A 15283-nucleotide genomic window follows, 5' to 3' on the forward strand; every position below is an offset into this window, starting at 1 on the left:
CAAATAGTATGTTTTATTGTTTCGTAATCGAACATTTTTAGTACAAAAATATGTACAACCTAGTTAAAATGTACATTTTCAAATTGCAATACCCATTTTATTCTAATATTTTTAAACTAGATTGAATTGATCAATTGACGTATGTACAATTTACATTTTAAAAGTAAGATTATTATCTAAATTCTAGGGCATCTCGGGCAATGCTTGGTAATATTTTTATTCTTATATATTTATCTAACGCAGGGTGGTCCAACCTTTTGTAGTTGGCAGAATTAAATTAATATTTAACACCGTTTTTGGCGATCCAAAGCACATGTTACTTCGTAATCCAGCACCAATGTAACTCGTATGTAATATATACGTTGCATGTATTTTCGAATAATATTCTATTATACTATGAAACAAAATGTGTGGTTTCGTATCTTCTCGAATATTATTTATTAATACGATTTAATTCGCATTACATATAATGGGGTTTTTTCTTATCGGGCGGCAGGATTACTAATAAAAGACACCCGTAATCGCAGTGATTGTTAAGCACCCCCTTTCACCGTCTGTGTCTAACACGCCTTTGTCGTATTTTCTGATCTAACATATACCTATATTACTAAATAATATAATATATTTAATTATAAACAAAACACTACTGGTATTCATTTGATGTTTTAAATTGTATAGGGTTTACAACACATAAGACGGAAACTTCAAAATTTCAGTTCAAAACCAAACGAGAGAAAGATTTATCCACCAAACTTACAGAGATGTACAAAAAATCTTTACAGGATATATCTTATCGATATGAAAAGAATTATAGGTTTAAAAACAAATTAAATGATGTAAAAGTTGTCGCAACACAGTCTATAAGTTATGGGAAAATTATTCGTACATTGTGTGGAATGACAGCAGCTATTAAACCTGAAGATATAAAAGTATGTTTTGCCAAACTATTAATAACAAATTTATATTTTTATTTAATTTTTTTTTTCTCAGATTGGTGTGAATGACTTCTCAATCTTGACGAGTTCGCGCACCAAAAAAGATTTGTTATTCCTGGGCCCTGCGGCATACATTAATCACAGTTGCCAATACAATACTGAATGGGTCGCCGGACATGGCGAAGGCGTTTGGTGCGCGAAAGCAATAGAAAACATACCCATTGGCTCTGAAATAACAACGTACTACGGTGATAATTACTTTGGTGTAAATCAAAAAGACTGCGAATGTGGATGTCACCCGTGTAAGCATACAAAGTCATTAAAACAATTGAAGCAAAACATTTATTATGATTAATTATACCTATTATATTTTTACATAATATTTTTAAATTACAGTCAAGAATATTGGATGTACAAGATCCAATAGCCAAAGTCAAATCTCCTGTGACACAAGGTACCACATTTTTTTTCAATTTTACTTGCTATCATGTTAATTTCTGCCCTATTAACCACCTGCATTATTTTTATATTACAGTAGAGAGTATGGGTGAACACAATCAAGATACAGACGATACAGAAGATAGTGATACTCGTGTAGGGAGTATGGATGTACAAAATCAACCTGAATACCAAACAGCAGATCCAATAGCCAAAGTCAAATCTCCTGTGACACAAGGTACCACATTTTTTTAAATTTTACTTGCTATCATGTTGATTTCTGCCCTATTATCCACCTGCATTATTTCAAATAAATTTATGACAATATTTTTACATAATATTTTTAAATTACAGTCAAGAGTATGGATGTACAAGATCAACCTGAATACCAAACAGCAGTTCCAATAGCCAAAGTCAAATCTCCTATGACACAAGGTACCACATTTTTTTAAAATTTTACTTGCTATCATGTTAATTTTTGCCCTTTAACCCCCTGCAGTATTTTTATATTACAGTAGAGAGTATGGGTGAACACGATCAAGATACAGACGATGCAGAAGATAGTAATACACGTGTAGGGAGTATAGATGAACAAGATCAAACTGAATACCAAACAGAAGTTCCAATAGCCAAAGTCAAATCTCCTGTGACACAAGGTACCACATTTTTTTTAAATTTTACTTGCTATCATGTTAATTTGTGCCCTATTAACCACCTGCATTATTTTTATATTACAGTAGAGAGTATGGGTGAACACAATCAAGATACAGACGATGAAGAAGATAGTGATACAGATGATGCTGAAGATAGTGATACAGATGATGCTGAAGATAGTGATACAGATGTAGGGAGTATGGATGAACAAGAACAACCTGAATACCAAACAGAAGTTCCAATAGCCAAAGTCAAATCACCTGTGACACAAGGTATCACATTTTTTTTTAAATTTTACTTGCTATCATGTTAATTTCTGCCCTATTAACCACCTGCATTATTTTTATATTACAGTAGAGAGTATGGGTGAACACGATCAACCTGAAAACCAAACAGCAGTTCCAATAGCCAAAGTCAAATCTCCTGTGACACAAGGTACCACATTTTTTTAAAATTTTACTTGCTATCATGTTAATTTTTGCCCTATTATCCACCTGCATTATTTCAAATAAATTTATGACAATATTTTTACATAATATTTTTAAATTACAGTCAAGAGTATGGATGTACAAGATCAACCTGAATACCAAACAGCAGTTCCAATAGCCACAGTAAAATCTCCTGTAACACAAGGTAACACATTTTTTTTAAATTTTACTTGCTATCATGTTAATTTCTGCCCTATTAACCACCTGCATTATTTTTATATTACAGTAGAGAGTATGGGTGAACACGATCAAGATACAGACGATGAAGAAGATAGTGATACAGATGATGCTGAAGATAGTGATACAGATGTAGGGAGTATGGATGAACAAGAACAACCTGAATACCAAACAGAAGTTCCAATAGCCAAAGTCAAATCTCCTGTGACACAAGGTATCACATTTTTTTTTAAATTTTACTTGCTATCATGTTAATTTCTGCCCTATTAACCACCTGCATTATTTTTATATTACAGTAGAGAGTATGGGTGAACACGATCAACCTGAAAACCAAACAGCAGTTCCAATAGCCAAAGTCAAATCTCCTGTGACACAAGGTACCACATTTTTTTTTAAATTTTACTTGCTATCATGTTAATTTGTGCCCTATTAACCACCTGCATTATTTTTATATTACAGTAGAGAGTATGGGTGAACACAATCAAGATACAGACGATGAAGAAGATAGTGATACAGATGATGCTGAAGATAGTGATACAGATGTAGGGAGTATGGATGAACAAGAACAACCTGAATACCAAACAGAAGTTCCAATAGCCACAGTCAAATCTCCTGTGACACAAGGTACCACATTTTTTTTAAATTTTACTTGCTATCATGTTAATTTCTGCCCTATTAACCACCTGCATTATTTCAAATAAATTTATGACAATATTTTTACATAATATTTTTATATTACAGTAGAGAGTAAATACACCTCCCATTCTTATACTGATAAATTCTATGTTACAGAAACACATATTTATAAATGCACATATCCTCAATGTGTAAGGAAATTTAAAAGAGCAGTGTGGTGTGATCGTCATTTGGAGAGACATTTCAAAAATCATGTTTGTCCTACATGTCAGAAAGTACTATCCAACAAATCGACCTTATTGCGCCACATAGATACACACAACAAAGAAAGAAAGACATATAAATGTTTATCATGCAACAACATTTATCTATATAAATCTGATTTAAATTACCATACAAAAACGTTTCATACTGACAACACTTTGTATAAATGCACGTTCTGCGAAAAAAAATATTCTACACAAAAACTTTTAAAAATGCATAATCAATCTGTACATTTAAATATTAAGAAATTTCGCTGTCCTGAATGTGGAGTTTGTTTCGGTATGTCTATCACATTGTTTCGACATAGAAAAAAGGTAATTTATTAACACTTGAGTAACAAAATATAACATTTAACTAAATTATTTTTTATAATAATTTCTGTTTCAGATTCATCTTTATCGGGTGGAGGCGTAATTTTTAAGAATGAAGCCCTTAACAACAATGAATTATATGTTTATATTTTTGTTAATTTTTTATATTAAAAATATTTATACGGTGGATTAGGGCTCCTGGCGAACCCCCTTTATAAAAAAAACGCGCTTATGTGTAAGACCCCTTGGGTAGTGTGGAACATTACACTTATATTGAAGACGTCTCCATAGATAAAGATCAGAAGAACGAGGTCCATAATCATGAAACCAATGTTAATGTGTCGGGGATAACTGATAAAAGTATGCAAAACATTTATTTAAATAAAGCATTATTTTATATACATGTAATACATTAATTTTAGTCGACAATGAATATGATTTTATTTAATTTTATCTAGATAACATTAATAAATTTAATTTATTATTGAAATGTGTTCCAGAACATTATTACAGGATTACTATTAGATCTGTTAAATAAAGAAAAAAAAAATTAACAAAATATTTTTAATATAGATTGTATTTTATAAATTTTATTTTCAGATATCATAATTAACCTGTGCAGGATTACATGTGTAAAAAATTATAGAGTAAGGTATAGAGTAAGTCATTTAGCTTCGTTAGGATGTCGTTAATGATCGTTGCATTTTGGATACTTACAATTTGCATAAAGTGGTGGTGAGGGCGAGTTGTCCAGAAAACGGTATATTGGTGCAGGATTGCATGGGTTAAATTAAGATATTTAAATTTCGAACAATGAAGACAATATTATGATAATTGTATAATGTAAATTTTAAATGTAGGTACAAAATAATTACAGTTTTAAAATACCCACTACTAAACTACTTGTATAACTTTCATTTCAATTAAAATGTCAATAAAAGCCTCTGAGGTGAGGTTCATTACGATAGCATGTATATTTGCGATTTTTTGAATTTTGTTATAGGTATTATACGTCGGTGTGTATATTAACACATTATCATAATTTTAATAGTATTCAAATTTCAAAGTATATTACATAATAATCAATACTATTATTACTACAATATTAGCTTCTGCGCTTCGTACCTAAAAATAAAATTAATCTGTTGATAATGATTCATGAATCATGATAGTCTACATAATGTCGGTACCTACAGGCTACAACGTATAAAGATTCCGCAGATATTTTTTTGGACGTACAATCTAACAAAATAGTAGGTACCTACGTATCAGTGGAGCCGAATTCCAAAAGTTTACCTATGACATTAGACCCCCATATAAAATGTTGACACCCACCTATTTCTTATAATTACCTTACCATGCACCAAGTATAGTTGTTATGTTGTCTATTAAACAAATTTTCATAAAATAACTATAGAATGACAAGGGTTACCTCTTAACTACTAAAATCACCTATATATTATACACTTATATATATATTTTGGCGCTACTGGTACGTATAATCGAATAATTCGAATATTAGTTCGCATAGTTCAAGTAAATATTATTATTAATCTTACCTGCAATATTTTTTTGCTGACCAAAACTTCCTTTATATTTTCTTTTCTCGTCGTTTCTGTAAGCTCCATTTCCACCGCTTCTCTCTTTTCCACAAATGTTGTTGATATTGGTAGTAGGTACCTATAAATACACAATAGACATATCATTATAGTTCATAGTTATTATATTATTATTTATTATAAATTACAGTCGATCTTACTCAAATATTGAACACACATTTCCTCATCGCGCGCGAACTATATTACGGTAGGTGCGTTTTTAAACCCGTTTTAAATTTTTGAAATTTTTAAATCGATACACGTGACACGAAATTATTTCGAATTAAATACCCGGACTGTAACACAAGTGCATTTATTCTGAAATACATTAATTGTATATATAAGCACGCAGAAAACCTGAAAACAAACGTCGAAGCGAACAGTTGGGTGATGACTGATTCCGTAAACCTTAGTCACTATAGTCTGTACTCTGTACTGTCCGTACTCTGTAGTCTGAACCTTTGTACCCACTCAGTGACTTGTGCAATAATTTCATATCGGAATTAAGAGTTTAGTTATTTATATTCTACATATTTCCCCGTTTTATTCGGCATATTTCCAAACGGATATAGATTTCACATTCCCGCGAGCCACGATAAATAGCTAGTACCTACTGATTATATTTTAATATCTCAATATCTCATACAGATATCTAGACTATAATCACATAATATACGATATGCCTACCGTTGTACATCGACCGAATCATTATAAAATATTATATTATATTATATTGGGTTATTACGTATTGCGTAGCATTTGAGTTGGTCTGTTTTTCTCGAGTAGGTACCAATATAGTTTTTCTACATTACTATTCGGAAAGTTTATAATAAATTTGTTACGTGAAATACGTTACGATAATAACGGCGAGGACAATAATTTATATTATTTACAATCATATTATTACTTATAAATATTGTTGTATGCGGGATGCCAATTTCCCAGAACTCAGTGGGCCGTGACCGAATCGCGCTCATTAAAATTGATACGACCGAGATCGATAACGGGTGTACCGAATTCCTACAACACTACACTATATTGTACGTTGTAACTTGTAATGATCACTATAATATTATAATACCTAAGTAATATAACAAACATTTTTTTCTTTAACATTTTCATGAATTATGGTAAGAATTAGACAAAGTGGCATGCGAATACACCGAATGTTTCTTTTTATAGTAAAGTAATTTATAAATTGCTTGGTAGTTGGTTTAATTAATAACATTATAAGTAGTTACCTATATTATATTTTAATTTATTTTAATTTCGTCGTCATTTTGATTGCCTCGCAGCCCAAACAGATACCCTAAGTTTCTAACTTTTTTTTCTGATTTATACAATTATACAATTACAATAACTAATGAAATAATAGTTTGAACAAATTTAAAAGAGTTTATAATGTTAACACTATTATAGATATGGTTGAATATAATATTTGCTGTTATATTGCGCGCGTGAATAACGCCGCGTTGTAGCAAATTAATAAATAGTGCGACGTTAAGACAACGCTTTCTGTTTGACAGAGCCTTTAGACAAAACTTTGAAATTAGTACACAGAAAATTCAATGTAAAATGTACAACTATTGGCACAAATGTACAATAAAACAATATTACTTAGAACTTTTTTTCATTTTTATTTATAAGTTCATGCATTACAACGAATGCTGCACAAGCAACTTGTAAATTATTATTCATAATTCACAAATTAATAATTAAATAATTTTTGATATACTTTAAAAATACGTATACACAACGTCGCGATATTAAAGTATATTAACAAAATAACAAGTAACAAAATATGTACTCGTCTCCAGTGGCGCAACTAGGGCTGAAATGTTCCTGGGGGGGGGGGGGGGGGCTGTAGGTTGGGGTTTTTATTCCGCCATTAACAACCCGCAAAAAGTTATACCCTGTTTTTAACACGAAACACAAAACCCGCGAAAAATGTTACCCGGTGTTTAACACGAAACACGAAAAAAATTTACCGGTATTGCAAGGTGCAACATGAAACACGAAATCCTCAAAATTAACTTAACTGTATACACTAATAAGTAATAATAACTAATATAATATTAAATTATAATTATCTTTACCCAGAGGCCAGATTTCCAGAACCCAGTCATTCTTCTCTACTTTCAGGACATAGGGGTAATTAGTTAATTTGGAAAGATATTATATTGAATTTAATATTTATTATTGTATATACCTAATCGACTATAAATTTTAATATGACAGACAAGTGACAACAGTACCTATTCGAATTCGGGACTCAGGTATTTTAAATTATAATTAGTATAGTGTTGATTGTTGACCAAATGCTATTTAGCATTTTATATTTACATTTGTATATTATAATTTATAAAGAATTAAGACAGACGACGACGGTACGCGTCTATTATTGGATATTATTGTTGTATTATTTTTGATTTGTAGCTACATATTGAAACCAAGAATAACAGTTTTAGTTAAGTATTTTGTTATAATTTAAAAATATTATTCGTGGGTATATTATTTCGTTTTTTTCAAACAATGATATTTTCAAATTTTTGACAAAAATGCGTAATATTAAACGTATATTATTTTCATTTTTTTTTTTTGTATAATTTATTTTTTATATATTTTCTTTATTATTTTTTTATAAATACTCGTATATTGTTTCATAATTTTTTTTGCATAATTCCTTTTTTTATATATTTTCTTTAATACTTTTTCATAAATACTCGTATATTATTTTCATTATTTTTTTTTTATTTTTTTTATATTTTCTTTATTATTTTTTTTATAAATCTATACATATAAAATCAAACTTATCGTGTCATAATTTAAAAATATTATTTGTGGGTACTTGAAACTTTTAATCGTTTTTCGTATACAATGATTTTATGTAATTGATTTCAAATTAAACACATCCGTTACAGTGACCCATCTAGACACCTCCCACTATACAGCAAAACGACTTCCCCAGTTTTCTATAAATCATATTGTGTCATTGCAAATCTCCAATAATATTTGTATTATTGTTTATTTCGGTGCTCACCGCCCTTATGGCTAAATAGTTAATACATATTCTGTTGGGTAAATTTATATTAATATTTACCAATCGTTCCCAGCGGCCAGCACACAGATTAATATTATTACTTTTATTAATATTGTTTTTTTTTTTAATATCTTTGTTGATTATTCAGAATGGAAAACATTTTATGTTGCTGTTTAAAGTTCAAATTATTACACAGCAACCCATAATTTATTACCAAAACACTTATGTATTACAATTTTATTCGTACCTAGTTTATGCGCACACGCAAACATTATTTTGCACAACACGTCAACTCGCATTACGTACCTAGTTTGACAGTATTTTCCCGGCAATTATTCCAGTGCTGTTCGAAATACACCACCAGATATTCCGCCATATTTATAAGTTTAAAGTGAAGAGCTTGTTAACCGTTAAGAGGACGCTACGCCGGCATGCCATGTCTCCGTCTTACAAATGCACAAAATAGCAAAAACTGTTTTGCGCGGGACAACTATGTTCCCTATGTACTTATAGTAGAATTACTAAAATTCCACAACACAGGAAGAACAGGAAGAACTTAATCTGTGTCGTAGCGTTTTTGTTTTTTTTATAGCACTTACCAATAGTTTTTAATAGTTAAACGAAAAAAACTTAATGTTCTCAAACTAATAACTTTAATTATATTAATGTTATCCAAATAATAAAAACACTACGAGTTACGACACAGATAAAGTTCTTCTATGCGTTGTGGAATTTTAGTAATTCAGACTTCAGACTTCGATTATTACGTCCGATGAGTCCGAAGCGTATTACGCTGTGTCCAAAGTAAATGCTTTAGATGCCTGTCGAAAAACAAAACGGCTTGTATTTTTACCACATCCAGTGCCGCAACTACCGTACGGGGGCAACCGGGGCAATGTCCCTGTATAGGGCCGCTAATCGTTGGCTCAGGGAGCCCCGGCGGCACCCCGCATCTATTTTAAATTTTTAAATAATTGCATTTTAATCTAATATTTAAATCAAATAAAATATATGAAATAAGTATATTTATTTTTATAATTTATTACGCTATCTAATTTGCTGTCGAAAAACGGAGCATACTGGCAAATATATATATGGCCCTGTTTATCCATAATAATATCTCTATTAATCTATAAATGGTCACTAATATTTTAGTGCGACTGCTCACTGTAAAATCATACGAATAAAAAATTGGTCACTGGGTAGTGTTTCTTCGCATTATATTTTTAGGCTTTAATATTTAAATATTATTTAGACATTATACCACATGGCCATACATTTACTTAGTACGGGATTCCAAAAATCCTAATTGCGGCACTGCAGGGCCCGCATCGGATGCAATTGGAACAGCATAGTCAGAATAGAAATCGCACGCACTCGCCGGATTTACTTTGGACAAACAATTTTGATCTATTTTAGACATATTAGATATACCATATACGTATATTAAAACGTACGTTTTTAACAAGTCACGAAGAGGACGCCACACATGACTCATGAGCATTTTTAATTTTAATTTACTATACGCATAACTCACTAAAAAACTGAATTATCGTGGTAAAACTTCCAACCAAATACAGATAATGTTGTTCTTACCATCAAGTTTCATAATAGGTCGATTTACTCTAATTTTTAAGGTAATGGCATAAAACGTGAATTTCTGAGCGTAAATTTGGTAGGTATGTTACACGTTTGTAAGACAGAGACAACATATTATGGAGTCCTCTTCGCGAATTTTTAAAAACTTATGTCTAATATTTTTAAAATAGATCAAATTTGTTTTGACTATAATTGCTGCGGCTTGCGGGTAGAAAATACAAAAATACAAAACAACAATTAACTAATAATGTCACATCGTCGTCGGCAACATATTACCACAAAGTAGGTGCATATTAATATTATTATATCGATGTGTGGCGTCGTCGCCTAAACAAGTTCCTAGGTACAATCCGACCCGCCGCAGCCAGTTTGTTGTCAAATGTGTGCGTGTTGCGAACTATAATATCTATTTATATTTAATAATGTCCACAATATTATAACTATGTAAAGTTATAAATATTACTAATATTAATTTTACGCAAGTGTCGAGTACATAACAGACATTCAGTAAGTCGTAGTGACGCGACGTAGAGTTGTAACTTAAAATTATAATTTATAACTGTACGATTCGATAATAATTGTTCTCAAAATGCCAAAAAGTACAGTGCGTTTTCACTCCAAATTTAAAATCAGAATTTCATTTGTTTTTTTATATTATCATATATTTTAGTTGGGTAGCTAAAATGTCCCGTATTTTTATGGTCGCCCTTAATGTAGACGCAGCGTCATTTTTATATACTGAATAGTATGCGACGCAATAATAAAAGTGCCATAATATTGGCGTTAACAGTTCACTATATAGCACTTATTAACCGTAAATGAGTGAGTTGCAGCAGTCGAAGTTTTAAAAATTACTGTTAGCGAAAAATTATTTTTTTTAATTATTATACTTAAAGTCGAGTTAGTATGTGTTTATTGTAAGGGCCTGGATTGGTAGGCACCTATAAAGTAACAAATATTATAGTATTATATTATATTTGAACCATCATATAAGTCGATCGTCAGACACTCAGACCAGTATTTTAAAAGGTTTTAGTGGATTAGTTTCTCTCAAATATATTGTAGGTTTATTGCTTTAATATACCTATATTGTGATTTGTGGCCGCGGACCGAGCACGGGCCTTCCGGCAATTCAATATAATGATATTAATTTGTCGATAATGAGGACACACTCGGGCTATCATGAACTCCCCAAGACCCCAACTACACCATAATGCACGCACACACGTCTTATCGGGTCGGTCCATAGTCTGGTGTGTATTAAATAGGTAACCGGGATAGCTTATTATTAAATATAATATTATTATTATATGCTATCGGCCCGTACTATCATTACCTATTTACCTATAGGCTGTAATATTATATGATTTATGATTGAGCAGATTGACACACAGTTTTTTGTACAGTGCTATAAATTACTCAACAGTCAGAACACGACCTTATATCCAATGGGCAGTAACGTAACGAGAGTAACGCGTTACTTTATTAATTACAACCTAAAAACGAAAATGTACATTTCTTTTGATGATATTATATTATTCCTAATATTCGTGTAATGTGACGCGTGCGTGACCGTTTCAACTTGTTTCGAGAATTGTGAATTTAAAAAGAAATATTATTATTATTATTATATGCGTGCTTACCTATGTCTATTATAATCAGGGCTTAATTTACGAATTTATGGGCCCCAAATTGTCCATCTCTACTTTCTTCAATGCTAAAATAAAATGAAGGGTAGAACCCTTCGATTTACATTTTTGAGAACACGATTGCTGTGTAACAATGGAAACCCGTAAAACAACACGACTGCGTATGCAACGTTGCCAAATTTATAAATATACAAAAAGTTCACCATGTATACACAATATAAGTACGTATATTTGCAATATAACAGTAAGTTCAAAAATATATAAGAAAAAATTCTAAACCTTATTTAAAATAAGTTACAGTATGAACTATGAACTATGTATGAGAATCGTCATTATTAATTTTCAATCCTTAGCTATACAAATTGAACACTTTATAATTTTTAACTAAGTCCTAAATATTACTCGTCTGATCTATATTACTTTAGTACCGGACTATCTACCAGTAACAATTATAAATCCAACACAACACCTGGATTTTTACACTTACCGAAAATACCAGCAAAAACTACATAGGTACTGAAATTATAACACAATAAATAATAATTAAATACAATTACTGATCACTAATTAATACATATAAAATCATTTAAATATCGTCATTAAAATAATTATCAAACTAAAAACGATCGCAACAATATTACCAAATCATTCAAATTTTTCATTTTTACTAGTATAGCACAGGTCAACTAATAAAATGTACAGCGGACAGCGGTTATAACTTATAAGTAGTGTGAACTTTTATTTCCCAAATCACGATAATAATTTGATATTTCTAGTATCGTCTATATGTGACTTTCGGCGTGACAACGTTGCACAAAAATAACGTACGCAATAGTGTTATGAAAAAGATTGAAAAAGGTACCACCGATAAGCATCGTACGCAATCGTATTCTACCCAAAATTAATGCATATTGTATTTTTAAATTAGTTGCATATACACGAGTAGACATGATTGGATCATGGAATAAGATTGTATTTTTAAAAATTCGATTATTTAATATACATGAACACATGATTAAAAACACTATTAAAACACGGTACTACGGTAGAGTCTAGGAGTTGACTATAAAGGATACCGACAGTACGTAATACTTTCCCGATTTTTTTTAATCCCGTTAAATACATAATTCCCGATTTATTAATTTCTGCGTAGTAATTGTTATTTGTTCGCTTGTAGTTTTTCTCGTGTAAATTTGTAATGTTTTAGATGGTAGAATCGTACGGCGTACGTAGAGGTAGTAAAAGCAGAATCCTACTGTTGGGGACCATTTGGTAATTTTTAACTATGTACCGATGGAACGAACAAAAGTATTCGTTACTGATTTATAATCCAAGACCGTGATTACAAGAGTTCCGCGCTTCCGCTTATCACTAGTCGGTAGTCTTTATTTGTTTTCGTAGTTTTCGTGACAGAATAATATATTTTTTTTTACCGTTTGTCTGGCTAAAATAATAAATAGGTGCTTTTCAAGCATTCATTTTTAATAATACAAATAAAATCTCATCAAATTTGTGATTGTGAAATCGAAAAGTTATGTTTTTCTAGGTTTCATTCATGTACAGTAGGTACTCGGCGAGATTGAAGTAGACATATTATGTATGTATCGTATTATACTTAAATCAAGAGTATCAATTGGTTCTAGAAATTTAATCGCACAAACAAAAAACGTAGGTACATGGATTTTTGAATCATATTATTGATATGGTTCATTATCCTTGTGCGGGATACTGCGAAATAATTGTGAACTGTTTTAGCCTAATAATTTCTACTTTATGTTTGTTTTTCTAGCCTAACATTAGCAATTTATTTTACTCATTGATAATTGTTTTAATATAGAATTAGAAGAGAAGAAACGAGAAGAAAATGGCTTAACGTTTTTGGAATTGATCATTGTCATAATTGGCAACGTATATGTAGGGATCATTTTTTAGAAGAAAACTATAAGCCGGAAAAAAGTAATTTTTATTTTCAATCTTATGATTGAAATGGTTTTCCTCCTATGTAATACTTCTCGATCTCTATAATTTAATTTTTCATTTTCAATAAAATTTTTATTTTAATTTAGGTAGTAATGCTGCTCAAAGTAATGATGTTGAAACTGGAAATCATGTAATTTTACCAATGGAACAAGATATGAGGTGAGTTAATGAAAGTTGTATTTGACTAGATTTTGTTTTTACAATTATTTAAAAATCTAGGAAATTGGCTTATTATGATGAAAGTGATAACATATAATCTGAATTTTACAGAGAGGAAAATATTGAAAATGCTGTTGTAAATAATTTTAAATCACCAAGATAGTCATTTAGACTTACAAGAAACAACGAGGATAAGAGTAATAAAAATATACCGGTTAGTAAATAAGTATTAATATTTTTAATAAACATGGTTAATACAGTCTGATATCTATCTTTTTTATGGTTTTCCATGATTTTCTTATTGAATATGTAGAGCCTTGGTCTTCAATGTCCTAGTTTCTCTTCTTTAGTAATTTATTGCTTCTAATTAAACATCAGTAATATTCTTGTCCACTTATATTTATAAAATGTTAGTAGTTTGACCAACAATGTGTGTACTCTTTTTGGAAAACTCTTGGGATATATTTTTTAACCACTACTACTGAGGAAATATCTACTGTAATTAATCGGGGATCAGTATGATTATAAAATATAAAACCAAAATGGTCATCTAATAATGCCCAAACAAAGCTGTGTCTATATTTACTATAAGGAAATAATCATCTTGTAGGCTGTTCTTTGTATCATAATATACGAATAAATATGTACACACAACTTGTTTTGCATCATATACTGTACAGCCAACGAGGTACTGAGAATCATTGATTGTAAATATCAATAATTGTTCTTATATTGTTCAAATACCGTCTAGTTTCTACAAAAAATAGTCTTTAGACTATCCTAAATATATAGACTATACAAACTAGACTATTGAATGTTACATCACTAAAATATGTATTTAGCTCATATTATATTTTAATTTGTACTTTATAATTGACAACCTACCTGTTTCTAATTTTAATATATTTTTTTTAATATGAATTATGTGTTTAAATTTTAAAGGACCATACTTCAGGATCTGGATTACAATGTTCTGTTAAAAACTGTTTTAACAGGTATTCAAAGAATCTTAGTCTCTTTGGCTATCCTAAGGATTTCACGCTCAGAAAAAAGTGGATAGAAAAATGTGAAATAAAAAAAAATCCTGTCAGTTGTGAATTATGCTTATGGCATAATTTAAAAAAAAAAATATTGTATCTTAATATGTATTATATAAAATAATTATTAGTTAATAAATGTTATATTATATTTGTATTAATATTATTACTTTTTAATATTAAGTTAGCGCTACAAAATTATAGCTCTAAAACATTTAAATGTTTCACATTTAATTATATTAATTATATTAATTATAAACATTTAAAAAGCATACTTAATTATTGACAATTGTTTATCTGTATAGGTTTCATATTATT

General features: G+C 30.2%; 1 protein-coding gene and 2 long non-coding RNA genes across 3 annotated transcripts; 2 read left to right on the forward strand and 1 right to left on the reverse strand.

The window, feature by feature from the left end:
- The first annotated feature begins 761 nt into the window (after positions 1 to 761).
- LOC115034741 (serine-aspartate repeat-containing protein F-like) lies at positions 762 to 4006 on the forward strand. The gene is made up of 15 exons (XM_029492142.1): positions 762 to 929; positions 991 to 1200; positions 1332 to 1389; positions 1471 to 1611; positions 1728 to 1808; positions 1889 to 2029; positions 2111 to 2299; positions 2382 to 2462; positions 2580 to 2660; positions 2742 to 2906; positions 2989 to 3069; positions 3152 to 3316; positions 3434 to 3603; positions 3838 to 3906; positions 3980 to 4006. The coding sequence occupies exons 1-15, from the start codon at positions 762 to 764 to the stop codon at positions 4004 to 4006; spliced, it is 1827 nt and encodes a 608-aa protein (XP_029348002.1).
- A 1285-nt stretch (positions 4007 to 5291) lies between these two features.
- On the reverse strand, positions 5292 to 6107 carry LOC107884872. The gene is made up of 2 exons (XR_001680202.2): positions 5663 to 6107; positions 5292 to 5583 (listed from the first exon to the last, which is right to left on the reverse strand). It is a non-coding gene; the product is annotated as an uncharacterized LOC107884872 (long non-coding RNA).
- A 7071-nt stretch (positions 6108 to 13178) lies between these two features.
- On the forward strand, positions 13179 to 15059 carry LOC115034742. Its single transcript, XR_003840058.1, has 5 exons — positions 13179 to 13386; positions 13627 to 13745; positions 13856 to 13928; positions 14040 to 14142; positions 14871 to 15059. It is a non-coding gene; the product is annotated as an uncharacterized LOC115034742 (long non-coding RNA).
- Positions 15060 to 15283: the final 224 nt, after the last annotated feature.

This window comes from Acyrthosiphon pisum, unplaced genomic scaffold (genome assembly GCF_005508785.2).
Source record: "Acyrthosiphon pisum isolate AL4f unplaced genomic scaffold, pea_aphid_22Mar2018_4r6ur Scaffold_20950;HRSCAF=22615, whole genome shotgun sequence".
Taxonomy (NCBI): Eukaryota; Metazoa; Arthropoda; class Insecta; order Hemiptera; family Aphididae; genus Acyrthosiphon; species Acyrthosiphon pisum.

Coding starts and splice junctions, on each gene's coding strand:
- LOC115034741 (XM_029492142.1), top strand. CDS start 762: ATGTACAAAAAATCTTTACAGGATATATCTTATCGATATGAAAAGAAT. Junction 1,612..1,727: donor CAAATCTCCTGTGACACAAG/GTACCACATTTT, acceptor TTTAAATTACAG/TCAAGAGTATGGATGTACAA. Junction 2,300..2,381: donor CAAATCACCTGTGACACAAG/GTATCACATTTT, acceptor TTTATATTACAG/TAGAGAGTATGGGTGAACAC.